Raw genomic sequence first — 20,851 nt, forward strand, 5'->3', positions numbered from 1 at the left:
CTTGGAGGCTTAACACTCCTTACAGGAAGTGAAGTATTCCGTGGAATGTGGTGCAGATTCAAGTCACAGACCAATGAAGTTAGGCAGGAAGTAACAACACACATCACTTCCTTAGGAGGGTACTAAGTGGGACAAGACATGCTTGGAGGAAAGGCTGCAGCAGTATCAGAGGTGAATCTGACCAGAAACAGGATTTTGTTTTCCCTCAGGAATAGAGTGAGACGTTTACGTTCCACAGACAATTACAAATATCACATGAATCAGTCAGGACTTGTGAAATTACAAAATTGAACTTTCAGGAAAGTGCCGATAACTTATGGTTGAAGTCCAAATGTAGGTATGGATACGGTAGTAGGGACTTCGTTCATATTTTCTTGGCTTGGTTTTTGGAATTGACAAATCAAGCACTATAAAGGAATGTAGCTCGTGTCACATCTCGAGTCTAAGTGAATTGGAATTTCAGACGTGAGACGTGGCTCATCAGGCAGGTTTCCTTGCTCGCTCACTCTCAGTCTCAGGGGACTCAGTCAGAGAAGTATCACCCTGTTTCCTCTGGAACATGATTGAACAAGTTTAATCTGTGGGTAAAACTGTTTCCTGTCCCCTGTTCCAAGGCCTGGGCCAGTGATGAATTTCTACAGCACTTGTGAGAGGAGAGGTGTTTATCAGCTGTGAGCTCTGTAAAGTCTCTCCTGTGTCTCTGCCAAATGACCATCAGATATAACACATCCAGAGAGATCCCTCCTTTGTGTAAGGGGTTGAGAGGGCACCTCTCTTAATGGCACCCCATCCAAACCTTTGCTTATTTTCTCTTTAATCTGACTAAACTGTGGCTCCTGAATCGGGGCATCAGTTGGACCCCAATACTGGCTACAAGTTAGTTGAGGCACTTGTTGGCTCTCTTCGGCTTTCAACATGAATCCCGAACTTTGCAGGCGTGTCTTTAGAGGACATCGTAGTTTTATCTTCTGTAAACATGAGTGTATAGTTCAAAACTGAGGTGATGAACTTAAAGCTCAGGGGTTAAAATGTAAAGTCAGAGCAGAGCTGTTGTGATAATTGTGTGGGCCAGTGGTATCCTAATAAACAGCTCTGTAAGAGAGCTTAGAGACCAGGCAGGTCCAGAGGGATTATTGTGTTTGAACTGCTGGGCAGATATCAACTCCTTCTCCACACCTCTCCTCTGTGAGATACACGCTGGATACCAGAACCTGTTCTTAGATTGTTGGCGACAGCAATTTCAGGGGAGGTCATTAAAACTGCTTAGAACAAGACTTCGCAAGGAAAAAAAAAGACCGAACCTGTCTGTACCAGTTTTATTAGTCAGGGTGAGTCAGTGTGCAGATTAGGCAGATTGCTGAATCTCAGCACCTGGTTGGAATTGGAAGTGTTCCAGGATCTGGAGAGATTTTACAGGTGGCTGATCCTGTCCAGTGTAGCTTTACAAGTTCAGAATAACCAGTTTTTTTTTGCAAATGTAATGACACTCTTAAAGACGTCTTCAAGAAATCCACCAGCCCTGCACTTAGTTTGTTTTTCCTCTTGCTGATACATTAACTGATACCGCCATTCGATATTTTTTTCTTTTTCTCTGATGCATTTTTCATAACGCGAGCAAACAAAAAAGTTAATAGCCTGTGTGTCAGAGTTTGTGGCACACAACATTCACCTTCAGTGAGGGTCAAACTGATTTGTAATCAGAATTTAGAAAAAAATAACTATAAAATGAGCAGCATCATTAAAAAAAAAAATTAAAACCAAAGCAACTCACTTCTTGCTGCAGGAAATTGATCTTGTGTCTGACCGAACCTCTCTCAGTTGGACTACAAGGGCTCTGCTTCTGAGAGTCTTAAACTTTTGTTTCACCAGCCAGTCTATAGTATCACAAATACCCTGTTTCAAAGGTACTGTTTCCAACAATTTCAGACCACAGAACTTTACACACCCTCTGCTCAGCTTGCTTAACTTTATTTCTGACTGAACAGCTCTGACTAATTGATCAGTTTCCGCTGAACAGATGCAGGTTGGCAAGACACTGCCACACATGCCCACTGAGGGCGTGGCACTGTACCAGACACGACACCAGTGGGAGAGGTACTGTACCAGACACGCCCGCAGTGCAGTGGGAGTTACGTCGTAGCAGACACACAACGAGCATTTATTTCTTCTGCAGAGATCCAGTTGGTTACATTTCTGGAAACGCACCTGAAAGCATGCAGATCTGAAACTCCGAAAATTGTACAGGGTTGATGCCAAATACAAATCCCATCCGTCCCACAAAAATGTCCTTAACAGAGAACTGAAATCAATTGGCCTGTGATTAAGAACTCAGCTGCAGCAAAAACCAGGAGACACAATGTTCCTCCAGGACCAGAACCACAGACATGGCAGGAAAGCTTGGAATTAATCTCGGAATGATTGCTGAAAGCCAAAAGACCAGGGTAGGAATCACTAAAGCAGACACGCAATCTAGAATTCACCCTCTTGTGTAACAGAAGACTTTCCATTCAGAAAGTAACTACCAGAGTTCAGAATAGTGGAATAACGGTGGGTCCTGCATTTTGAATGTTATTCGAAGTACGTGCCAGCGAAATGCAGAACGTTGATCGTGTTTCCGTATTTCATTGAGGAAAGCTGAACATCAGTCATCACTGTTGTTGCTCTGCATTGTTGCATCGCTGTAGCAACGGGGTACGCTTTTGTAAACTTGTTTGTTTTTTAAATGAAAGTCTTTGGAATAGCCGACTGGCAAACGACGGGGTGAATGAACAGAGTGAGGTTTTTGGAAAATTAGAAGTCATCCTCATATGTGATGAGAGAAGCCCATGAGTTGAAACATTGCATGTAACCTTGTGAGCCAGTCACAGAGAAGGCAGGGCCGGGACCTCTGATCTTCCTCACAGGTGTCAGGAACTACTTAGTCCAGTGTGCTGGTGATTCAAAGCCTGGAGGAATGGCCCTTAACGGATCAGTCAGTATAGGACAATTGTATTACTGGATGGCCATAACTAGAAATGACACAGTGGGGAAAGAGCCCAGAGGCCTTATAAACAATGTAAAGAAGCAATTAAAAATGCAAAACGTGTTAGGCTCCATGGCAAAAATTGTATAATACAACTTAAGAGAGAGTATGTGTCAACTGTACAAATCTTTAGTGCAGCATATGATTCTGGCTGCAGCTGTCCAAAACCGATTAAGAAGCATTAGAAAAAGCCCAAAGATTAACATGGCTCATTCCAGGGTTTAACTTATGAGTTATGAGGACAGGCTGAAGGAACCTAATCTCCTCACTCTTGAGTTCAAGACACCTTGGAGAGGGTCTGAGTAAGGTCTTCAGCGTTTGAAAAGGAAACAATAAGGTGGACCCCAATAATTGTTAAAGATCAGGGAACACAACATCGGGACATGCTTAAAGTCAGTGTTGCACCAACATTTGAAAATTCTCTTTTACACGATGCATGGAATGTACTACCAGGAGGAAACATTAGAGCCAGAGACTTTAGGAACTTTCAAGTCTTGACTTGAAGCTGTCACCCATCCTTAATTTACAACAATTTTCATTTCATTTAGTCAGACAGGGAGGGAGATTCTGATAGTAATATGAAGAAGAGACTGTTCAAATCAAATGCTTTCATTTTCTTAATATATACAATTCCAAAAAGACTTACCGTCTCGCTCAGTGTTTTGCCAGTTTTAACAGGTTTAGAACATAAACTGTTAAGAGGTTTAATTAAGCAATTTAACAAAGCATTAGGCCCATAGATCTTAAACCAAGAATCGTATTAATAACCCTTTTCAATCCCAGGAGGCCTGAAGCCCAGACTCAGAGTTCACAGGCTTTTTCTATGAATGGGACTTTTCTGACCAGAAAGGCTCAAACTGTCATGCACTTTTGAAATCTATACACTAAGCATTCCATTCTCCCAAAGTTTTTTCTCTTTGGAGACACACACACACACACACACAAAAAAATCAATTTTACTGCTCCAGCAGAAGGCAACACACGCTGTCCAACAGTTCGCCACAGTTTGTCATTTCTACCCATCCTGCTCTGGGAAGGCAGACGTGTGCTATCCATAAACTGGACAGTATCTCTCTCAGCGAGCACTATAGAGGCACACAATTGATCGGGTCCTGCCACACAGCCTTCCGCTCAGAGGAACCGAATAGGAAATCAATAAGCTAATAAATGTTTGAAATAAATAATGAAGCATTATTTAAGAATCATTATCAGGCTGTTTCCTGGAACCTACTTGATTTTTCAAGTGAAGCAGGGTAGTGACCATATTCCTTCTAACATACTGTTGGTAAATAAATTCTGTGGGCGGGGGGGGGGGGAGGGCATCAGGTCATAAAACAGGCTAATGGGATTTAAACCAGATACTGACCTAGAAGGTTCAGCTGTCTTCAATAATAGTCCTGCATCCGATGCCATTTTGTAAGAGTGATGTAGTGCATATCGTGTTTGGATTGCAACAAAAAAAAAATATCCTGAAGTCCTGTTATTTTTAAACCGTTACAAAACACGGATTGTCGTTTCAGCAGCGGGGCCTTGCAGATGACCACAATGCGCCTCTTGTTCGGTCTCTGACACTCGGCCTCGCTGAAACTCTTGACGAGTCTGCAATTTGTTCACCGAAACCTGTGATTACCGGATCTGCAGAAGGGTGCCTGTTCATTCACCCTTCTGTCAGGTTCGCCATCGCTTTCTTACCAAAAATAAGTCCCGGAAACAGAATGAAGTTATTTCACTGCTCAGAAATAGACTTTGGAAATGATGTCAGCTGCCTCGAAATTGAAAGTAGACATAATCATGTTTTTTCTTTGGCAGTGTCCTGGGTTTACGATCAGTCATTGCTTTTCAGTGCTTGTTTCACACTACTGTCAATCAAGAAAAAGAAAATTAAAGAGAAAGGACAGAGCTATAACAATCTGCAACATTCAGCAATAAGTCTTTTTTGAGAGCTCTTTGAGAGGTTATTTTACATATGTATGTTTTAGCCTTGTTATTATAGTCTTACTATATCATACAATACACTGTACTGCTTGGTCCCAAATATTCATTTGTTGCATTTTTAATGCCTCTCAGTATAGCTAGATACTTATTAAACTGTGACTTTTCTTTGTATGGATTATAATTATTTGACCTTAGTCACCTTGGATAAAAATGCCTACTGAATAAATAAATGATATGATCACTGCTACACTCTACACTGCTATGGTACCACCTGTCAAAAGACCAATAATCAGAGGTGGAATCTACTAAGACAAGAAGACTGTAACGGCAGCCCCATTGTGTGATGCTGGCAGATGAGCTGAAAGAGTTAGGTTGATGGAGGGCTGTTGATCACTGTGAAATAAGAACATCATAAAGATAGCAAATGAGTGGAGAGCATTCAGCTCTTCCACTCCAGTTTTTAGATAGTAGTTAATGATCCCAGGATCTCAGTCCTTTCTTGAAAGAAAACAGAGTGTGAGAATTTAACAACATGGCTGGTAACTTGTATCACACTTCCACAGCCCTTTGAATAAAGACATGCCTCATGTTCTCACTTTTAAATGCACATTCGCCCAAAATACGTGTCTGATTAACGGCTCCCCTCCCCCTGCTTGTCCTTTCCGCAGCTTGTCGGAGGTACCGGAGGAAATGAGGAGTCTGATCATCGAGAGGGGCAAGGCAGGCTTGGAGGAAGACCCAGAGCTAGTGGTCAAAGGTAAGGCTCCTGGGGGTGGACCCTCAAGGGTCAGGCACGGTGGTGGTTGTGTGCTCTGTGCCCTGGGCACCACTGCCCAGATCTTGGATGGACGGCTTTTAAGGTTCGGGATGTGTGGTGTCCCTCACACAGACAGTTTTGCAGCTTCACCCTGGCTAGAGAAGCTTTCTTGCACTAAATGGCATCTCAGAATGAATATGGTGCAGCCGTTGTGTATGATATGAAAGGGATGGTCCAGGATCATCCCTTTTGGCCTGTCAATTCATATGGCTGGTTTTTAATTCACCCGTTTTCTAGTGCGTGTATGTGGTGATTCTCCATGATCAATTCTGTTCGGGCTCGTTGTGTCACAGGAAATCCGGCAATTCCAGCGCCATCTGCCATTTTTCGATTTCAAAGTCCCACAGCTCCTACTTTCATGTGAGCATCGAGTAGAGGACTCCTGCGCGTCTGAGCGACAGCAGTGAAAAGCCACAGTGCTCATCCCGGCATGGCAGTGCCCTCAGACAGTGGTGTGCCTCAGCTTGGGGAATTCCAGTCCCAGCCAGCTAATTACATAGACCAGACTCAAAGCAGTAATGTCTCGGGTTTAGCCAGGGCTCTGTCTGAGCCACTCAGAAGCCCCCCACCCTGTCCCCTCCCCAAATGGGAAACGTGATGTCAGCTATTTTAATCTCACTGACCACTTATCAGTAGGTCTCCAAGACTGCAAGCACAGCCATACGGTCATTAACCACCAACTTTCATCCCTTCGGGTGCGGAGCAGGTTTATGAAAGCCATACGGATAAACACCACGAAGTAGTCACAGAGGCGCAGAAGGAAGGGATTTGCTGAGAAACTGGCCTGGAATGAACAGGCAGGATCTTTGCCTTCACTCGCACTCAGACGGTCGGGCAGACAAAGCCAGCAGGATCAGGGCTGTGCAGTCTGAGACCGTGTTCATACAGCAGGTCCACCCAGCCAGAGCTAACTCCATGTGCTGGAGAACGAGGGGAGCTGTGCATTCCTCTCTTAACCAAGTCTAGACCATTACTTTTGCTTTTGGGTGAATATTTCAGTGGCTAGACTGCCAGCATCGTTTTGCTTACCCACATTCAATGCAAGACATTTAGAATTCAAGGGCTTTTTTTTGGTAAGTGAGCTGAAGCTGAGATCAATGTATGAAAAAGAGATGAATTATTGATAACCCTCTCGGAAGCTGTCTGGGGGGGGGCTTCTGGGGTGCAGAAGGTACGTGCCTCAAATTACTCTTCTCCCTGCTTTGCCAGCCTTTTGCTTTATATAAACAAGACTCGTGGGGGCTTGTCTCTTACACGCCTCGCAGAAGAGCAGACAGCCTGTTCCTGTATTTCCATTGTGTTAGGAGTTGTGGCTACATTCGAGGGGGAACATATACAAAAGATAAAGTCCATATATGATTTAACTAGATAGCAATAGAGAACATAGTTCTGCTTTAACCCTGTGGTGGGTGTCTAGGCAGTAGGACAGTAACCGCAAAGCAGTGCAGGCATAGCAGTAGCTTGGCCTTGTGTGTCACGTAGGGCCTCATGTAGATGCTCATGCAGAGAACGCTGCAAAATTCAACTGATAAAGTACAAATGTGGGAAAACCAAAGAGCTACAGTATATCAGAGAGGTACTCAGTTTAACCTCTGTGGTAAGGTGGCAGACAAAGACTTTTTGGCTACACAACATGACAGTGCAGCACCGTCAGTCAGTGACCATGGAGCTGTCTTTTCAGGAGTGTGATCTCTGTGGCCCTTATTGCTGGAAGATGTGGGCAAATGCTCAGCAAGGCTTGCAGAGTACAAGACCGCGTGGAGTGGCGCAGGGCTTGCATTTGACGGGTTGGATTGATTCAGCCTTGAGCAGGAAAAGCACGCAGATCATTAAGTAGGGATCCCCCCCCCCCACTCCCGTTTCGATTGGCTCACAGATAATGGATTACTGCTTGAGTTTAATTACCGGCCGGACAAATCTGACTGTCTTACTCTTAACGGATGAGATGGAGGGGGGGAGGGAAGGGAGGAGGTCACGGGCAGATTAGGGTAGATTATTTTTAGAGGGGAAGAGATGGGGGGAGTGTGGTGATTCATAGGCACCTGCCCTGAAACCTTCATTAAAATTCCATCCCGTTGTCTGATTAACTGGTAGTGTCCACAGAAAGGCTCAGATGGCGGGCTGACAGGATGCTCACGATTATAGAAGAATGAATACACTCCTGGTACTATTGATGCACCAGCAACCTGCTCAGAGACACTTTGTCCTTGATAATGAATTTAGTTCTTTCTCAGAGCCTCTCGCTTATAAACCACGTGGGAACTATTATTTTTCCATTAAGAACAATTACAATCAGGAGCAAAAGAGCCAGCCTTGAGGTTTTGTTTGTCCAAGACGACCAGCCCACAGAATGGCCTGTTCTCTTTGATTCCTTCAAAAGGTGATGCATGCTATCAACAGCTAGCTGTGAGAACAGCGTGATATTGTTTTCACGTACCTAGGAAAATCCTGTGATTCTTTCTCTGTTTGACTAGGAGAATTGGACAGTAGAGGTGCCTACTCTCGTGTGGTATAAAAACTGGGTCTTGTAAAGTAGAACTCGCTGCCAGCATCTTGCTTCAAATAAGGAGTGCTGTGAGTTTTTTTTCTCTAATTCATGGTTATTATAAAAGCTGGCCTAAAAAAAGTCTCCTTTGATGTTATAAACAGCTATGATTGCAGAGGCAGGGCTGCAGGGTTAAAGGTCACAAATGAAACAAATTAACGCTGGACTCTCCTCCCCAGGGGACCCATTAGCAGGGGTGAGAAGCAATCCAGATGGAGTGTAGAAAAGTCTGTGGATACTAACAGAAACCAGCTGCACCCTCTGTCACGGTGAAACTCTGAAAATAGCAGCCGATGGGAGACTTAACCCCATCAGCACAGTGCCAGTGTGTCAAGTCCACTCAGGCCATTGTTGAAGCGACCAGCCCTGATCATTTCACTCTTCTTCACCAAGGGCTTAGATGAATCAAGCTGCGGGAAATCTCCGATTGCCGTTCTCAGAAAATGCCCATCGCACCACGGCTTGGGCAGAAGATGGAGGGGAGGCTCAATCTGTTCAGTTTCAGATGTGTCAGTTTCGTGCGGGGGACTGCCAGATCTGCACAGTGGCTGCAGTAAAGAATGATTCACACCAGGGAAATGTACCTTCAGGTGTGAGGAGCTGAGGAATAGAAGATACAAAGAGCATTTGAAGAAAAAACATGTTTGTAGCCTCTGATAGATCTATGAATAGCATCCACAGGCAAATTAAGTTCTTGAGGGCCTGTGAGTGATACTTTCATCTAATTACTAATTAGTGAATAAGAACTCCTGTTTGTTTGTCTTCATCCGTTGGTTATAGAAAAGTACCTGTAGAGTACAGCCCAGAAGGACTAGAGTTAACTGGCCCTGGTGTATAATGTTAATATAATAACTAGCAGCCTAACAAGCAAAACAAGCTTCATTTAAAACCTGTTGTGGTTTGTTTAAAATCACTTATTAGTAGAAACATATTCATGTATTGCAGATGAAGGCATGGTTTGGTCCGGTGTGTTTAATGTCCTGATGGAGATAGCCTTTTATGAGTTGTCAAACAGAAGAACCCCCACCTGCATCAGCTGGGCAGATTTAGTCCATCAAAGTTCAGTTTAGTCTGCAGCCGAGACACCGGCTTTGGCCAATCTGCAATCTTTTTTTTTTTTTGTACTGTGTATACTGGATGCCTGCCCGCGTTTATTGTGAGAAACTTGTTCTATCTTTCCCCTGCTGCTCAGAGCCAGAGATGAACTGGTGATAGTGTGCTGAAGAGACCCCATCCCCCCATCCCCCAGAGTCATCTAGAGTCAGCATGTAGAAGAGCACCTTCGTCGCAGATAAAACCAGAATTTTGTTTTTTAACACCAGTCCACCGATCCATACCGCCAGCACTGTTCCGCCCCTCCTGGCCCACCCCAGTCCACTCCTCCTAACCCCACCCCAGTCTGTCTCTGCTGACTCCCTGGAGGCAGTGAATCCAGACAGCAGGACACAGCGCCCTAAAGTTTGCCTGTGATTCCTCTCTCCTTCTCCGGAGCGTCTCATGAGCGTGAGCACAGACACGGCTCGAAAACAAAAAGGAAACAGTTGGCAGCGATAGGAGGCAGGAGAGCAGACTGCTCAAGCTGAAAGCCCGGGAGAAGAGAGAGCCTCCGGAATGTGGAAAGGGAAATGGAAGCTCATTTGTACTTGGGCATCTGCAGTGGGAACATTATTGTCATTCCTGATTTCTGGGATAAGAACCGTGGCAGGGCTGGGGAAGGGGGGCGTTGAGTCAGACTCGCGATGGCCCTGTTGGGTCCTCTGGCACGCGAAGCCGCTGGGCGGCGGGGTGGGGTCGTGGGGGTGAAAGGGACTGGAAAGAGCTGGACGCAGCGGCAAACCAGCAGCTCGTCCGGAGAGTGTCTGCCGGGGAGAGCTCCATTCCTCAAGACCCTGAGCGCCTTTTCTCCTGGAAGCCTGCAAGAAGCCCTTCAGCGCTGAAGAGCTCACGGGTGACAGGGCAAAGGGACACAGTGCGGCCCGGGTGTAGCAAGAGCCCAGGGGTGCCGCTGTCTGCCCTTGGCGCCGAGGACCCCAGCGCTCCTCTTCATGAGGACATTCTGCCCTTCTGAACAGGCCTGCTGCCCCACACCAGCCCACGCCTGTTGCCCCACCCCAGTCTGTCCCATCTGCCCCACCCCAGTCCACCCCTACTGCCTCACTTCTTAGTGTAATCCCCTGTAATTTTCTTTTCGCGCACGCAGTCCTGCACAGGGGCAACAAGCGAGGATTCGCAGGGCCAGGGTATAACCCAGGAATATTTCAAACAGGGAGGTTTTAAAAAAGAAAAGAAAATTACAGGGGATTACACTAAGAAGTGAGGCAGTAGGGGTGGACTGGGGTGGGGCAGATGGGACAGACTGGGGTGGGGCAACAGGCGTGGGCTGGTCTGCCCCTGAGGGGGCGGCTGGCAAGCTGCAACTGCAGGGATGGTGCCTCTCCTACTAATGGCACAGTGCTGACAGCTGGTGACCAAAACAGTAGCCCCAGGACGTTCAGCTCTCTGTGTGCCACTGGGCAGTGGGCAGGGGTCCCAGTGGCAGTGGGGGCTAATGACACAACCCTGGGCTGAACCAGAGATGTCCTAGCGTGACAGCCCTTACTGCTGGACACTGCTTGACACTTGTCCCTGGAGAGCCGCCTTCCAGATTGCAGTCTGGCCGAGCTCTGAATGATGTCATTGCCTCAGCTATTAACATGACTTGGTCTGCGATGACCTTTTCCCAGTCTTCGCTGGATAGAACCAGCAGGTTTTAACTCCCACAAGACCAGGTGGGCGCTAGGAACCAGTTCTCATCTATGTGATCCTAGCAGCTGGGGTTTCGTGTTTTCCAGTACTTCCTCCGACATGCCATGCTCTGGGAAAAGGAATACCCATGCCTTACGATTCCTGACAGCAGGGACATCCCACTGAGAAGCCAGGCTCGGTGCCCATTTTGACAGTCAACAGCTGGAGTGCCAGCTACTAGTTACTAGTTATCTGGCCAACCCACTTTCAAATTAAGCAGCACTTAGAGCACAGAGTACTCTATTGTCTGTTTGTTTTCGTTTGGCTTTGATTATTAACAAAAGGCAATTCCCGGAGGGAAAAGAGTTCTGCAGTCTGGGAAGGGAGCCGGAGGAGAAGATATACCGGGTACAGCTTCCCATCCTGTACCATCTTGTTCAAAAACTGGGGCTGCCTCAGAGGTGAGCTGCCAGTCAGTGCCTCCCTTCCTCACGAGCGATTAAAGGAACGCAGCTGCTGAAGGTTTTCATTTTTTGAGAATTAGGTCAGATGTGTGCAAGTTTTAACTGAAGTTCTGCAGAGATCATGGTGATTACAGTTTCTTTTGAATGTCTGCAGCACACGTTATCTGCGGCTAGCAGGGATATTGCCTTGTTTTGGTTTGCAAGGCTGTGGATATCACAGCTGCACATCTGTCCAAATGCATTTGTCTTAGCTCATTTTTATTTTTAAAACCATTACACATGTTCTGTTCTGATGATCTTTACCCCCACAAAGCCCCTTATTATGAAGAAAGACAAGATTTCATTATCCTTGAGGAAATACAACACTGGTTCTTAATTTAGTTCAGTCAGTTAAATGTGCCTTTTCTTTAAAACGAAACAGAACTCATTGCTCACCTACATTTGTTCCTTTTGTAAGCAAGGCATTGTCATCTAAAGGCAGATTTAGATCCCTAGTTTCTTGTACTGAATCGGAATTCTCAAATTAATTGGTGTTACACGTGCAAAGAATGAACCTCATGGGCTAAATAAGTAGTCATATAACAACTATTAACTTTGAGCTCTCTGACTAGAAGGGATTTTTAGGCGAAAACTGTTGATGCCATACTGTTCTGCTGGTGGCGTTAAAACTCTGTATTATATGAGAAATCTGGATTAACTTTCATGAATTAAATTTATCCTGCTGGGCTCTGGCATCAGTGTAGCTGGTCTTACGTTTGCATTTATTCATTTGGCAAATGCTTTTATCCAAAGTGACATACAATTGCATCCAGTCAAGAGACAAAGATAACAGTGGCATACTGTATATTAGAATAGTATGCCAAGTTAGTTTAGTAGTACTACAGTACTACTATTAGTAGTCTTCAGTGTCGAGGCAAAGTCTGCAATACTTCAGTTTTTCAAATTTGCCTTGACTCTTACTAAACAGAATCAAGCAAAATAATTTTTAACAGCCCACACAGTGCCCTTGCTTTATTAAAGTGGCAATTTTTCCTACAACACATAATCATCAGCCTTTTCCAGCGGCCGTCTGCCTCAGGCTCTTGCCTGATACTCAAGGCCCCTGACAGACAGTGCTGTGTTTGTGTCTGCTCTTCTGCGTGCTTGGTGTTGTGCGTTGCATGCAGATAACCTCTGCATCGGACCTGTTTGTTGTATTGTGGCGGGAGTGTTAATTACAACTCTTCCAGTAGATGATCTTGGGAGTAAAGGCAGAAATCGTTCCTCTCATGTGTCAGCCCTGAAAGGAGTGTGGCCACAGGTGGGCCTATCCTGTAGGCCTTTACATGGGAGTTTCTCGTGAGCAGCTGCTTGTGGCTTCCGATTGGCTTTCTACATTGTCCTCTTTTAGATGCCTTGCCCTCTCTTTCCATCCACCCACGCTCTAAAGAGGCTGCTGTGTGTGTGTCTGTGCTACAGGGTGGCTGTACCGAGAAGTGAGAGGTGGCTGGATTCGGCAGAAGCGCCACTGGTTCGTGCTGACGCCGGACTCCCTGGATTACTACACCAGCAACGACCAGACGGCCAAGAGACTGGGGGCGCTGGTCCTGACCAGCCTCTGCTCCGTCATCTGGCCCGACAAGCAGACCTACAAGGAAACCGGTGAGATCTCCTTGTGGCGGTGCTGCCTGTGCCATCAGCTAGTGACGAAGGAGACGCTTCTCTGTCTCCGGGCTGTGTTACAGGATCTTTGAATGTTTGCTGGAGAATGGCAGTGGGCAGTTTTTGCTAGAGGAATGACCTTGTGCAACCTTACCTTTAACAGCTAGTAGTTAAAGGTAGTCTATTAGTAGTTAAGTAGTAGTTAAGACATTATTATTATTATTAGACATATATCCAAAGCTATTGAGAGAGCAGGAGCTGAAGGATGCATCAGTAATGGCTGCACCAGATCCAGTTAAATGATGATCTGAGTTTTATGTCTTATTCCAGACTTTTAGTGACTTTGCTCAAGGTGACACACAGTGAGTTAGGGACATACACTTGAACTTACAATCTCCTGTCCTGGCAATAAGCGATTTCCCCTTAACCTCTGAAGCACCTGGCCTCTGGGAAAATCATCCACCTCACAGAGGTCGATACAGGCTGCTGCTTTCAAATTGAAATTCTTCAAAATATACAAGTGAGGGAGTAAACAGAAGAAGCTGTCCAGTGTTCTGTAGAAACTACCCTGTTGAAAGTCTCTCGGTCAGAGGTGAACTGGAGCCGAACAAGAAGCTCAGGTATCAGTATAAACTTGCCTGCACTCTGTGTGTGTGTTGTACTCTTTGACATGGTCTAAACACACCTTTGTTACTTCATGCTTCAGGGGGTTAGCACCTGTTTTGGACGGTGCTGTATATCTATAAAAACAGCAAAAGCTAGAAGTCTTGTCTTTTCTGTTCATATTGTTACAAAATACCCAGATTCTGTTACGAAATACAAAAAAAGCATTTTTGTAGATGTTTAATTTTCTCGCAAGTAACCAGAACAGGTTGATGCAGTGACACCCACACTGGGATGGGTTGACTTGGGGCATCTGGCTGGAGATGAGTCACTGTGCAGCGTCTGTTGTATCAGTGATTAATTGTTTGTTCAAACCATAGGAATAGTTTCCCTTCGATTACAGTTGTTCACAGTTCCAGACTTGAGACTCGAGATGACTTGAGAATTTTGCGTTTATTTATTTTTTGGGGAGTTGAAACAAATATTCCTTTGAAAGTGTTCCCTGAAATAAAAACGCCTTAGTGTGGGACTTTCCACTGAAAAAGGTTAATTCCCTTCATACCCCTGTTATCTGCAACTAAATTGCACAGCGTCCATAGTTATGCCCTAAGCACTCTCGTGTGTCTTAGGTGACTCACTCTGCATCTGAAAGTGCATTGATCACATGGTACACCGCTCTCGCTAGGAAAATGCCATCTCTTCCTCTAGAGAGCAAAAACTCCCCCAGCCAAGTCGAAGAAAAAAAAGTCCTTGTAAAGTTGTAATTTTAAAGCACTGTGCCTTCCTTCTGAGCATCAAGAATCACACTTCAAATAAGCAGAAAATAAGAGTGATAAGCTTTGATCTTGACTTTTCACTGTGGCAGCTGTTGAATGTTTAGTATTTCATCATCAGTGGTACTTTTGATCGATTTTTACAGTTTGCATTATGCAGTCATGCACTGAATCTGAAACAAGCTTTTCGTGTATATACAGAATATTTTTCATTAAACTATACTTGCAAGTGTTACGATTATATTGAATGCTCATTCATCCTGATAATCATTCATTAAGATGCTATTCTGAGCTAATTTAAGATATGTACAGTATATAAGGATATATACAGTATACCCATGTCAAGCAGTATTTTATGTAAAGTAGATTTTTAATCATGTGTAATATCAAAGTATGTCATTTTAAATTCAGGTGATGAGGTCATTTTTCCCTTTTTATAATGCCACCAGTGCAAAGTCTTGTTCAGAAAAAAAACAGAAGTGGTAATTATTTGCTAATCTCTGTGTGTTCTAATTTTTATATTAGTGTGTTCAGAAATTCTGTACATACGCCCATCTTTGTGCACTTTCGTCCTAAAGCAGTTGTAGTTCTTTCCAGATTATGGACGCTGTGGATGCTTTCATGCTTTACAATCAGAATGTGAGCAAAGGATTAATGTACCATTTCTGAGCCTTTGGATATTCCCAGAATACCAGATAGCGGTAGGTTTCTGTGCACATTGTGCAGTGTGTCATTAGTTCGCATGGAGCTCAAGGGTTTTTGTGATTTTTTTTTTTGTAAAGAGTGGAATTGCTAGAGACCCTAAACCCAACAGGAAACCACAAGAGGAACAAATGGAGACAGAGCCTGTGACCAGGTTCCCCAAACAACTAGAAAGGGAAACTCCAATCTCTTAGTCAGTTGCCCCTCTTACAGTAAACACAGCTATGTCTCCCTGAATGGTGTCACTTCTGTGGGTTGTCATTTATGAGCACGGAATTAGTGAAATCCTTCAAAAAAACCCAACAAAACTTGGTGGAATAAAGTGGAATAAATTCAGTAATCAAGCAAAGTGCAATAGCAGAAGACAATTCAGTTTTCTTACCAATGCTCACTTCTTAACCTTTTTTCGGTATCTGGGACTGGCGTAGTGAGAAAGGGTCTTCACCTCTGCCATCGTTATCATTTTAAACTGGAATTCGTGTCAATTTGAAAAAATACATCGATGGCAGTGGTGGCACAGTTACGTGCAGGACAATTTTAACATTCAAATGGTAGTTCAAAGAGCTTTATTGGCATGATCAATGAATTACAGTGTTGCCAAAACAGGTACAATTAACACAACATGTACAGACATTTACATACAGCGTTAAGTATTAGGGTGAGACAGACTCACTGTTCCTCAGGCTGTGACAGGAGGTCTTTTGTGCCCCCCCCTGCCAAGTAGGACAGGAAACTGTTCTGATTCTGGCAGGTGATTGGGAATTCTGGGATTAGGTTTGTTAGAGAGATAGATTTGGAATTCTGGGATAGATTTGCTTTCTCTATAGGATATAGGAGTCGTGCAGGTTAAGCTTGCACAAAGTCATAGCTGGGGGCAGAGCCAGGGTTCAAATGCTAACCCCTCCATAACATCCTTGAATGGCATAACATGGCCATGACATAACATAGATGGTCAGCACCTGTGTCTTAGTAAGGCCGTCAGGCCTGTGCCATCATGTCAGCTGCCATCTCAGAATTGTAGCTTTGAGACTGAAAGAGCTTTCATCCTCTTGGAGGGATCATACAAAATGGATCGAGCTATTGATATAGGACCAACATTTTCATTTTGCGTTAAGGGGCATTTAGTCTTGTCTCAGGCGAGATTTGTGTTTGTTTCACGTGACAAAAGGACCTTTACCCCACAAAATACAACTGCCATCAGTGTTACATTACAGTAGGGAAGCCAATCGTTCTTCGAGGCGAAGGCCTTCAGCACGGCTTCATGGGGGGGCAAGGGGGGAGTTTTCCTCTTTTGCCGTGGGCATCAGTGTGCGACTGCGGTGCTCACCTGGCCTTCGTTTTGTGGTTGTGTGCGCCGCAGGGTACTGGAGCATCACCGTGTACGGCCGCAAGCACTGCTACCGCCTCTTCACCAAGCACTTCAACGAGGCGGTGCACTGGGCCTGTGCCATCCAGAAGGTCATTGAGAGTAAAGCCCCAGTAGAGACGCCCACACAGCTGCTGATTCGGGACATTGAGGTACTTTTTTCTATTTGCTGTTCTTAGTATTAGGGTAAGTACTGTACCCCCCGCCTCTACAGCCACTTTTTCCAAGAGTCAGCATCCTTTTTCCTCGTTTTCTGGTTGGGATTTTGCTTAGCAATTCTGTTACGTGAATCAGAAATAGCAGGTTTCTCTTTAAACACCACTTGGGACGTGACACATGCAAATGAGCCTTCCTCAACACATCAACCCCCCCCCCCGATATTTTGTCCAATATTCTTGCAGAAACTTTCAAGCACAGGCACATCAGTCTCCTGCATGATATGTAAAATCAAACTATCAGATGTGGTTGTTTGAGTTTGCTTCATGTTGTGCCAGGTGTTTCAGTATTCGAGAAATGTAACTCCTACTTTTATTTATTATGTCTGTTGTAACAGGGAGGTGTTGAACAAATGTGTTAATGGTAATGTTTTCAGTTTATTTTTTGGGCTGATTCTGAAAAGAATTTTGGGAGTTTCATATCACATTAGGACATGAATTGTGTGGGACTTAATGCCCCAGTATAGTGAGGGGACACTATGTACACAAAAAAGGTGCGGTCCTTCAGATAAGATGTAAAACCGGGGTCCTGACTCTCCCTGGTCATTAAATATCACAGGATGTGTCTAAAAAAAATTGGGGTGTTACCCCAGTGTCCTGGCCAAATTTCCTCCTGCTCTTTACCCGTCATGTCCCCCTAACAATCCACATCTCTGAACGGGCTCCATCACTCTGTTCTCCTCCCCACTGAGAGCTGGTGTGTGGTGAGAGTACTGGCGCATCATCCAGTTGGGGCTGCACACTGGTGGCGGTAGTGGGATCCCCGTGACCTGTAAAGCACTTTCAGTGGAGTGTCCAGAAAAGTGCCTTATACTGTAAGTGTAAGCAGTTATTGTTACATCCAACACAGGATATAAACCTTCACATTAGGAGTGTCTGACAAGGTGAGACATGACTAAGAACTAAAAGAGATTTTGGGTGGATTCACAAAGTGGGGTTTGCAGAAATACTTAAAAAGCCAACATCCTGAAAATGGCCTGTGTTGCAAAACACTGTTCATTCAGTTCCTCTTTTTTTAGTTTGTATTCAATGCGAGGAAACACCAGTGCATTGCTGGAAATCACCTCCATTGTTTGGGAAGATTTTTTTATTTCACTAAACACTATAAAATACAACCCCAAACTAAAAATTACCATTCTCCAGGCCAGACAAAACCTTTCCCCCATCTCTCCTAGCTTTGACAACTAAAATGTGCTCAGTCCTTTATAGTGCAGTCTGTCTGCAATGTGGCTTTTTGTTAGCAGCGGGTTCATCTCAGTTTTAAATCCCTATTGTTTGGCTATGTTTTAATGTGTACATTTATAATTAGTAAACATGAAGACCCTAAATCAACAGAGTGTTCTATTTTGTTACTTGTAAACCATTGTTGGGCCAATTCCAGAAAAATAAAACAGTTTTTCATGACTTCCCAATTATACTAGACCTTGGCCTGTCTCTTTTTAGATGACTTTGTAAAAGATTCTTCTTAAGTAGAAGTTTCCACGCTGCGAGCAAAAATTGCTTGCTATTTGTTAAAGCAACTTCGCAAATATTGCATTGATGCTAAACCCAAAGCTGAGAGGATCAAATTGTCATAAAAAAAGATAAAATTGTCTTACACAAATTAGCCAGTTGTTCCACATGGGAATCAAAGGAACTAATGCTTTTAGATTACAAATGCTGCTTTTATATTCTACCAGGGATATACACTAATGAGCAGGTGAATATAAAGGAAATAAATTCCTTGTCTCCAAGGCCTAATAATAACAGCAAGGATCAGCCCACTCCATTGGGAACATGTAGGAGACCTACAGGCTGTGAGAATCAAGGCTCTCGAAGACAGTGGAACAGCAAGTCACCCTTGCCCAGATTTAGCTCATTGATTGGTTGTCAGGCAGTCTGGTTAATAATAAATGAGCTCCACATTTAGCTCCCACATCAATCCCATTTCATTTCCTTATCTCCTGAAGACTCCATAGGGCAGTTCCTGTTTGCCAAAGCACTGTAGAACAACACTATAGATAACCTCTCTTGCCTGTGGGAGAGACTCTGTAGGCGCTGAAAGTGTACATTCCCAGGCAAAGCTGCTGTAACATCTGTAACTAAAAGGACTCTTCAGTTCTTGCTTTCATATACAGAACTTATTTTTTATTGGAGTCATGATTGTTCGGAGTCAATGTTAATTGCTGCAAAGCATTTGTTGTTGTTTTTTTTTCAAATCATTTACACTCTGCTTGGTCCAAAAAGCTTTTCATTTCATGTTCAGGCCTTTTCACCTTGCTAAGGTTTCTGGACTGATCGCAGCATTTTTCCCAGTGATCCACGAAAGGGTGCCTAATTTAGTCCAAGAATGGCACGCCCCTTCACGTGTAAGTCAGGACAGAGCTTTCTGCTGACTGCATGACCATTCTGCATTGCTCAACTTTTGCATACTGTTGGGTCACTTAAAAAGAGGCTGTTGTCATAACAAAAACTGCTCCTTATCATTAGCAGTTCCAGTGAGAGAAAGATGCACTTGTAATAGCCAGTGTCTTGTCAGCACAGCACTCTCACAGAGACATTTTTGGATATGACTGTCCTTAGGATACTGGTCCTGTGTAAGTGTCCCTGATAAATCACATGGTTCAGCAAACTCTGTGTGCAGATCATTATGTTCATTAGTACCATCTTTCCACGTCATTTGAATGTATAGCCATGCATCTTGCAAATTCAGCTAAAGCTAATGTTGCGTACATGTCTTGTTTTTTAAGGTATGTGTGTGTTATTGAGCATCGTTGTTGATGTATATAGTATTTAATGGAGTGTGCCCAATCCTTGGGTAAGACTGGTGTTATTGTCTGAGAACTATTAGGGAATGAGACCCCTTGTGTCCTTTCAGGGCTGTCTAACCCCTTTACCAGCAAGCTCTCTGAAAGCCAAGCTATAGAAAAGCAGCATGCACTGCTGGAGAAAATCGCTTTCATTGGGAGCGATTGAAAGTTACTCTTGGTAAAAGTGTCAGGAAAATGAAAATAAGAATTATTGACGTTTCGGACCATGCAGCAGAGCCTATTCTTGTGTGTTTCCACAGGAGAACAAGTTCAACCCTGAGGTGGTGGAGCACATCTACAATCACAATCCCATCCTGAAGTACACTCAGAGTCCCCTCTATGCCCCACTGCTGCCCTTCCCTTACGGTAGCCTGGACCACACCTGTGAGTGATCTCAGCCTTGTGCGCCCTGACCTACACCGCCTCCCATGTAGACTGTGCTTAGATTAGAGGCTCAGGAGACGAGCACTGTACTGTATATCCAAGTTAAATATGCAGAATAGCAGGCTGCAACACACAACAAATAATCTATATGTGCAGGATATGCATAACTTCAAATCTGGCAGAAAATGTTGCTGTACGGTTGTGGACATAGATGTACCTGTAGGTTCCCTTCAGACCATAGGAACGTTAAGAAGGTTAGAAGGAGAGGAGGCCATTCAAGGGCTCATTGGAGAGCACGTATCTCATTCACAGATCGCATCATTGAAGAATTCCAGGATTCGGCTTCGACAGCGTAGTAAACCCGGGTAGTTTGTTCCAGGCACCTGCTACCCTTTTTGTAAAGAAGTGCCTCCCCCTTTACACATCTTTCTAACTTCTGTTTTGGTTCTTGATTTAATTTCTGAGCAAGAAATAATGCATTGGCTCCACTTAGTGCAAAACTTCCAAATCTGTAAAAGAGGAAATTCCCTGCTGTGATTCGGGTCTCTTTCACTCCAAAGTGTGAATCTTGAACCCTTTTCACGATTGTGTTTTATCTGTCCCTTGCCTGGGTGAATACATTTTGAAAATGTCTTATTGAGAAATTCGTACAGTTTAGCAAACATTATATTACCATTCATGACTAACTGTGTGTAAGAAAAAAGGTATTGTGCTGAAATCTGCAGATGTGTCTTGAATTGGACAATTGCTGCATGTTTGTAACACATCATATTACAGTTGGGATTTGTAGTATTTTGTTTTGGGGAAAAAAGCACAAAGCACAGGGTGGCGTAGCGATGGTTGGTGGTTTCAGGATGATGGGATAGTTCCA

General features: G+C 44.2%; 1 protein-coding gene across 4 annotated transcripts in view; it reads left to right on the plus strand.

The window, feature by feature from the left end:
- Window positions 1-20,851, plus strand: part of plekhh3 (pleckstrin homology, MyTH4 and FERM domain containing H3) — a 46,320-nt gene that overhangs the window by 15,510 nt on the left and 9,959 nt on the right. For all 4 annotated transcript variants that reach the window (XM_088622862.1, XM_088622860.1, XM_088622863.1 and 1 more), the window contains exons 3-6: window positions 5,626-5,714; window positions 12,966-13,148; window positions 16,587-16,744; window positions 19,857-19,980. In XM_088622862.1, coding sequence (XP_088478988.1) covers window positions 5,626-5,714; window positions 12,966-13,148; window positions 16,587-16,744; window positions 19,857-19,980 — 554 coding nt within the window. The remainder of the gene's footprint in view (window positions 1-5,625; window positions 5,715-12,965; window positions 13,149-16,586; window positions 16,745-19,856; window positions 19,981-20,851) is intronic.

Source organism: Lepisosteus platostomus, chromosome 28 (assembly GCF_059453375.1).
Source record: "Lepisosteus platostomus isolate fLepPlt1 chromosome 28, fLepPlt1.hap1, whole genome shotgun sequence".
NCBI classification, from domain to species: Eukaryota; Metazoa; Chordata; class Actinopteri; order Semionotiformes; family Lepisosteidae; genus Lepisosteus; species Lepisosteus platostomus.